The sequence below is a fragment of the Bactrocera dorsalis genome, chromosome 3 (assembly GCF_023373825.1).
Source record: "Bactrocera dorsalis isolate Fly_Bdor chromosome 3, ASM2337382v1, whole genome shotgun sequence".
Lineage (NCBI taxonomy): Eukaryota > Metazoa > Arthropoda > Insecta > Diptera > Tephritidae > Bactrocera > Bactrocera dorsalis.
Window position 1 is genome coordinate 71828972 of NC_064305.1, and position 8436 is coordinate 71837407.

General features: G+C 33.6%; 1 protein-coding gene across 1 annotated transcript; it reads right to left on the bottom strand.

The window, feature by feature from the left end:
- Positions 1-893: 893 nt before the first annotated feature.
- Positions 894-7768, bottom strand: LOC105227315 (uncharacterized). The gene is made up of 2 exons (XM_011206587.2): positions 7160-7768; positions 894-1018 (listed from the first exon to the last, which is right to left on the bottom strand). Exons 1-2 carry the CDS (start codon positions 7745-7747, stop codon positions 914-916), a joined length of 693 nt encoding a protein of 230 aa, XP_011204889.2. The 5' UTR covers positions 7748-7768; the 3' UTR covers positions 894-913.
- Positions 7769-8436: the final 668 nt, after the last annotated feature.

The following is an 8436-nucleotide window of genomic DNA, read 5'->3' on the forward strand; positions in this document are numbered from 1 at the left end:
GGGCTGCGGAAGCGCAGCGCTTTGAAAGTGTCGACGGCAATCGAGCTTGGCGTTGTCGTTCAACAAATGCGTTTCCTACGACGAACGTGCGGTGAAGGAAAGCTAGAAAGTACACCAACATTTTGATGCTTTTGCTTGACTTGTGGTATTAAATAATATGTAGCCTACTTTTGTAATTAGCCAAGCGAGACCGGGCTATTAAAGCATGAAGTAGGCTGAAGCTACGAATTTCCCGTAAAATAAATTTACGAGAGCCACAATGACCTGTGACTACAACACTCGAAAGTGAGAAAAAGTGAAGCATACCTTTGAGAATGCGAAAATTTTTTTTTCAAAATTAGAGGAGAGTAGGAGAAAATAAAGAACCGACCTTTTGTTTTGTAGATTTTCAGTTATTTACAATAATATACAAGCGCTATGTCTTTCACGTAAATAACTTTTTTATGGTTTTAATGGAAAATCTTGCTTAATTTTCATGTAACCATGCCAAGGAAGACGTGGGAGTTCTGCAGAAAACACAAATCCAAAATTTTGTATTTTTTCCTTTCTCAATTTTATTGTCGCCAAACATGCTCTTATTACCACATAAAATAGCAGTCCGCTGCAAATCTAAGTAAAAAGGATCCAAGTGATGGAAAGCAAGAAAAAAAAGTGTGGAGACTGTCGAAAATAAATAATGAAGGTGAAAATTTTTGCTGAAAAGGTGTTAAAAATAAGTACAACCAGAATAAGTACAAACAAATTTTGGGTCTATCTGTTGTAAATTGTCGAACTGTCTCATTCACCTTAAAAGTATGTATACCTTAAATTTTTAATTTTTTTATTATTTTGCTTGGGTATTAAATAAATAATTTAACCTTTTAATCCTTTTAAAGAGTTTAAAAAGTAATAAACCGGCTTTGTCTGCAAATAATTACGGTCCCCAGTTGAGCACATTAAAACCAATCTTGATTATATTATCAACGTCAATGAAATTTTGATTTAGCTTACGAATGGGTGCGGCCAGACTGGAGGATTTCTGCAAAGAGAATAAGAAAACATTAACAAAAAATTGAATATACATTTTTAAAATTTATACATATTATTATTTATAAATAATAAAAATCGATTTATTGACAGTAAAATAGTTTTATAGTGGTCAAAGCGAGGAGTTTTGCGGGATATATAAACATGAAGACTTCTTACTGTAAATAATGTGTCGGTTAACGATAACAAAAATCAACTATCGATAACAGAAATTAAAAATAATCGATAATAAAAACCTAATATAAATAAATATGGAGAAATATGAACTTGAAAGCTTTTACTGCAAATAATTTATTACCGATTACCGATAACAAAAATCAATTCCCGATAACCGAAATTAAAAGTTATCGATAATAAAACGAAATATAAATATTTTTAGAAATATAAACTTAAAGCCTCCCTACTGTAAATAATATATAATCGATTACTTTTAACAAAAGTCAACCATCGATAACAGACGTAAAAAATTATCGATAATGTAATAAAATATAAATCTGAACTTAAAGTGTTCTTACTGTATATAACATATAATATGTTATCGATTACCAATGAAAAAACTTTTATCGATAGCATAAATTAAAAGTTATCGATAAATAAACTTTACACTGGTAAACAAATATAAGCTTTAAATGAAAATATTAGTTAAAAAAGTTCTCACTGTATAAGGTATTTCATAGAATGTCGATAAAAAATATATTATCAATAGCATAAATTAAAAATGATCGCTTGTGAAAATCGATATGTCTAATTTGGTGTTTGGACATTTTTTAGAATTTTAGAGTGATTAAATAATTTTAGCATGAACGAAAATATAAATATACAACTTTTTACTGCACAAAGTTTGTTATCGATTACCGATAACAAAAATTAATTATCGATAATAGAAGTTAAGAATTATCGTAAATATTAACTGTTTTAACCAACTTGGTTTTTTGTTCAAATACATAAAATTCGTTCGTTCCAGATAAAAATTTTTGAGGCTGTCTTTAAGAGCTGATACACAAAAATCGATTTGAAATTTCATTTATATCGATATTTGAATTTTTTTTTAAAATAACTTGAATATATGTGTTTAAACTTACAGTTATGCCCCATTTAAAGGTGAAATCATAATATCGATGTGAAAATCGAAAACATTAACTTCGATTTTCGATATAAAAACCCATAACTATAATAGTTTTCAGTATGTGAAATGTATAATAAAATATTCTAAAATTGATTGCAAAAGTCAATCACAAAATCTGTTAAATTTTTATAATTTAATTGTTGAAACGTTTTGTTCGTAGGAATCGTTTATTCAGAACAACCAGAAATTTTCTTTATAAGACAAATCACAAGAAGAATATAATGATTAGAATATAATAATTACAACAAGCAGTTTGTGTTGCAAGTACTTTCAACACTCCTCCTCAACACAATATTAACTGCAACAGTAACAACCCAAATATGTATGTATGTACATATATGTATTATTTTAATCCCAAAAGTTTAACAAATTTATGATGATTACATTTTTCTAAGTTTTTCGTTAGTATATCGGCAACCATCTCATTTGTTGGAACGTAATGAATTGAAATTTGTCTACTATTTAAAACTTCGCGTATATGATGATATTTTATATCAATATGCTTGCTGCGGGAGTGATATACAGGATTCTTAATTAAATGTTGTGCCCCCAAATTATCGCCGTTGATTTTTATAGGATTATTCGTTGGATCAATCCCGATTTCTTGCATAAGTTTTCTTATATATGTGGCTTCTTTTGCTGCTGCGGACATCGCCATGTATTCTGCTTCTGTACTGCTGAGTGCAACTGTGTTTTGTTTCTTAGATTGCCAAGAGAATACACTACCTGCCAAAAAGAAAGCATATCCGGTATAAGACTTTCTGTCCGTAGCGTCGCTACCCCAATCAGCATCTGCATAGCCTTCAATCGACTTTCCTGTTTTTAAATAATGCAATTTATAATCACTTGTTTTATTTAAATATCGTAATATATGTTTGGCTCCTGTCTCGTGTTCAATGTGTGGATCTTTATTACGCTGTGATAATTTAGAAACAGCGTGTAAAATGTCGGGTCTTGTTAAAATTGCTAAATACATAAGCGAACCAATAAGTGACTGATATTTCGTTTGATCAACTTTCTTGCAATTTTCGTTGTTGCATTTAACTTGAAATTTAGGTTCAAGTGGAGTAAAAACTGGCCTACAATTAATCATACCATATTGCTTTAAAAGTTCATTGATATAATTAGATTGGCTGACTGTAATTGCTCCAGTTTCCCCTTCGCGCTGAAATGTCATTCCTAAAAAATGTTTCAGTGGTCCTTTATCAATTACTTTAAATTCATTTCCAATTTTCTTCTTGATTTCAATTAAATCTGCTTTATTGGTTGAAGCAAGCATAATGTCATCAACATAAACTGCAATTATATTAAAACACCCATTTGAATGTTTCGTGTAAACGCAAGGTTCACTTGGACATGACGAAAAACCAATTTTCTTCAAAATGAAATCGAGTTTTGAATTCCATTCTCTTCCTGATTGTTTAAGTCCATATAACGACTTGTGGAGTTTAAGAACACGATTTGGGAAAATTTTATCTATAAAATACTCTGGTTGTTTCATGTAAACTGTGTCATGAAGTTCCCCATTTAAATAAGCTGTTGCAACGTCCATTTGATGTAAATGCATTTGGTGTTCTACTGCTAATGCAATTATCATCCTAAGAGTTTCGTAGCGTACCACTGGTGAAAAAGTTTCTTTGTAATTTATACCGTATTGCTGACTACAACCCTTTGCTACTAGCCTTGCCTTAAAACGTTCAATATTACCATCAGCATCTCGCTTCACAGAAAAAATCCATTTACATCCGACAACCCTTTGACATGGAGGTAATTCTTCCAGCGACCATGTGTTATTGTTTATCAACGCATCATATTCAACTTGCATGGCTTTCTTCCATTCTGCAGAATATTCGCTGAGTAATGCTTCTCCAACAGTTTCAGGTATCTTTATGCTGTTATTCATTGAATTCAATATATTATATTGCTTTCTAGGACGACCAACCCTGCCAGTTCGGATTATTTTTGGTCTTCCTCTTCCTTTTGTATTAGATTTCTCATTATTTATCATATTAATAGGATCTACTTCAACTTTATCATCCTTTGCTATCGGAATATTGCTGGTATCTACTTGCTCTCCTCCTCCAGCGAGATTCTCCATGCACTCTGTGTCAGTTACTGCTTCGTCATTATTTGTTTTGAGTATTAAATCGCTCACGTCTACCTTATCACTGACTTCATTAATTTTCTGAGAGTTTTCAATGAACATAACATCTCTACTTATGATGAACTTGCGTGTTATTGGGTCATATAAACGATACGCCTTGGCCTTTTCTGCATATCCAACCATAATATATTCTTTACCTTTAGGTCGAAACTTATAAATTTCTTTCTTATTTAGAGCAATAGCTAAAGATCCAAAAGTTTTTAGAAAATGAACCATTGGTTTTCTTCCTAACCAAGTTTCGTAAGGAGTTTTATTTACTAGAATCTTTGTTGGTGATCTATTGCGTAGAAATACAGCGGTAGAAATTGCCTCTGCCCAAAAACTTTCATCCATTCCTGAATGAACTAACATACATCGCGCCATTTCAACTAAAGTGCGATTTGCGCGCTCAGCTACACCATTTTGTTGAGGTGTATATGGTACAGTAAGTTCACGCTTAATACCGTACATATTTAAGTAATTGTCGAAATCTTTATTTAAAAATTCACGCCCATTGTCGCTGCGAATAGCTTTTATTCTTTTCCCAGTTTGGCATTCCACCATAGCTTTAAAGTGTTTAAATTTTAGTAAAGCTTCTCCCTTAGTTTTAAGGAAATATACGAACATGTACCTCGATTTGTCATCGATAAAGGTTAGAAAATATTTTGAACCACCAATTGATGTTTTATTAATTGGACCGCAAACGTCCGTATGAATTAACTCAAGAAGATCTTTAGATACTGAGTTGGACATACTTGGAAATGGTTTCGTACATATTTTGCTTTTCATGCAAGTAATACATTCATTGTATTGTGAAATATTAATAGGTTTCATGCCATGTACTAAATCTCTATTAGACAATTCATGTAGACTTTTAAAATTCAAATGACCATACCTGTTATGCCATTTCATTACTTCATTAGTATTAGAATAAAAACATGAATTCGGTGTTTTTCCAAAAATGAACAAATTTTTGCGTTTATGCGCCTTCAGTAAATTTTTACCTGCAGCATTTTTGATAACGCAAAATTTCTTATTAAACGAAATTGTACACCCTATGCTCGAAGCCTTTCCAACAGATATAAAATTTGATTGTAGATCTGGGACGTACAGAACATTCCTCATGATAACATCTTCGTTTCCTGATCGTAGGATCACAGTCCCAATACCTTGCGCTTCGATAAAATGTTCACCCGCTAAACTCACCTTTTCAGTATGATTCTGAAACGTATGAAACAAACTGCGCTCACAACACATATGTGATGTCGCTCCACTGTCCACGCACCATGTCGAACGGTTAAATTCTTGTACACCAGATGCTCCGAGTAAACTTCCAATAGCATTCTGAGTTTGCTGCCTAGTTGCTCTGCATTGTGCAGCCAGATGACCTCTCTTCCCACAATTATAGCATTTAACTTTAGATTGCTTCGTTACCGAATTTGAAGCATATCCTTTAGGAGTATTTCTGTTAAAATTTTTCTGCGCACTTACATTTTTCCTGAAGTTCGTCCTTGCCGAAAAAGCCTGTTGATTCTCGATGTTTTCAACATCTGCATCCTTCTCCTGACGACGTTCACCTTCTTCAAGTAATTTAATTTTCAACGCATTTAATGATGGTAAATTATCACGTGTTTCTATAGCAACCACGAAATTTTCATATGACTGCGGTAAACTTGATAGCAGAATAATGACTAACATTTCCTCTGGTACTACAATACCAATTTCAGCCATTTTCTCAATGATATCAGAGAACTGCTTTATGTGCTCCGAAACATTTTCGCCCTCAGACAAACTAAGGTTCAGAATTTTCTTGAAAAACGTAATTTTACGAGCTGGTCCACTTGGTTGGTAGATCTCTTGTAATTTCCTCCAGGCCTCCAGTGAAGTAGTGCAGTGTCTAATATGATTTAACTGCGATGGCTTGACACAGAGCGTAATGCTCGCAAGCGCCTTCTCATCTTTTGCGTCGAACGCGGCTGATTCTTCTAGCGTTGCATTTTCGTTCTTCACATGCTTACCAGATACGATTCCCCATAAATCGGCATGAATAAGGACACTTTTCATGTGGACTGACCACGACGAATAATTTGCGTCATCGAGCTTATCAATGGAAAACAACCCCGAAGTAGCCATTGTTAGTTGCAATAAAATAACGGATTTAATCGTGTAAAAATTTGTTTCGCTAAACGTTTGAATAGTTACGTATCTTGATTGTGCCTTTCTTAAGTCTCATAATCTGTTAAATTTTTATAATTTAATTTAAACGATTCCTACGAACAAAACGTTTCAACAATTAAATTATAAAAATTTAACAAAATCGATAACGATAACAAAAATAACTTGAAATATGAGTATTCAAATTAAATCTCAAAAAAAGAATTTGTATTCAAAAAGTTGAAAATATATTTTAAAAAATTATTGGGAAAGCCTTCGAACAAAATATATTCCTCTGTGTTTATCAGAACTTTTGAAGCAGGAACTAATTTTATTTATCCGTCGTTTTAAGACTCTCTTTTTGGCCAATAACTGATAAAGTAAGTTATTGTAAGTATCGAAAAATTACAACAAATGAAATCGATAAATTTTAAAGTTATAAATCGATAAACAATCGATAAACAAGCGATAAAAAATCGACATTTTATCGATTTAGAATCATTAAAAAACAGTTATCGGTGAATACCAGCAACAAATGAATACAAAATCGATTTGGTTTTGCTATGTTGCTACATTGTAATGCCAATACCAAACTAATTTTAAGAACCTTGCCCATAAAAAGTAGTAATACACATTTTAAAACTGGAACAAGGTTGCACCGCCCAAGCTGAACCTGTAAACAAATTCTACACCCTCCAATATCCACTCACCCTAGTTTTCTGCAACAAGCTGCCGAACTCCTCGCTGCGTACGGTGCGATACAGCTGTGAAAATTCACCGCCCGCCTGCACTTTGCGCGCCATTAAGCTAGCGATACGTGCGCGCGGCAACTCACGCACCACATCGCCGAGAAAATCGGACACCGTACGCTGAACCATCATATTCACCGGCACCTTCGATGGTATATTGAAGGCGCGGAGTTGATTTGGTATGCGATCGATGATGGTGGTAACATCGAAACTGCCAGCATCGCGTCGCATTAAGCTGAGAAGCTCTGCAAAGTCACTGGTATTGCGTATCTGCTGCCAAGTGGCGGAAAATTCCGGACTGCGTATAAATGCCAAAGCGCTGCGAAAACGCGCATCGACAATGTAATGACGAGCGGCAATATAGCCGATGCGGCGACGTGGTATCAGCGCCTGGAAATCACGCAGATCGGATTGCAAATCGGTGCTAGCGGTATTAACGGTAGAGCTGGCCGCCGCCGCCGCTGTGTTGGAGGGCGTTGCAGCGCGCGTGAGGGTAGCCAAGCCGAGTATGGCAAGGCTAACTGTTGCTACGAAGGCGCTGAAGTGCATGTTTATTAAAGGTTGAAGTGCTGTGGATTGTGCAGATTTGTGCTAACTAACGGAACTGCGGTTTGCGCGGTTTTAAATGTGAAAGTAAGCGATTCTGCGGTTTTTATTTGAAAAATTGGCGCTTTTAAGTAGCGAAATTTCAATGTTGCAAAGCAATTTTTTGTAATAATAGTAAAACATTGTCAATGCGTGAATTTTTTGGGCTTTTTATTTATTTATGCTAATAGTTTTTTGTTGTTGGTAGGTCGCGTGTTACTTTTGAGCACTTGGCTTATGGTGCTAATTTTTTATGCAAACAAATTGCGCTAAGCCAGCGTTCAGCCCAATTTGAGTTGTTATTTTATGTAAATTGTAATTTTTATTTACTTTAAAATTTGAGGAGTCGTCTAACAATGACTTTAAAATCTGTTGGCAGTACTAACACCTAAATAAGGTGAAACAAAATTTTGTAAAAATTACTTTAAAATATGTTGAAGTGGCTTAACTTGCAGAAAATTGAGTGAGAGAGTTGAAGTGTGGTCTAAAAATTATCTAAAAATCGCCTTAAAATATAAAAACAAGCTGAAAAGTGTTAACTTTCGCTTTTGCAATTTTTCATACAAAATATTTTTTTTTATTATATTTTTATTTTATTTTTTTTTTTAATTTTTTTTTTAATTTTTTTTTTTTGATAAAATTTTTTGAAATTT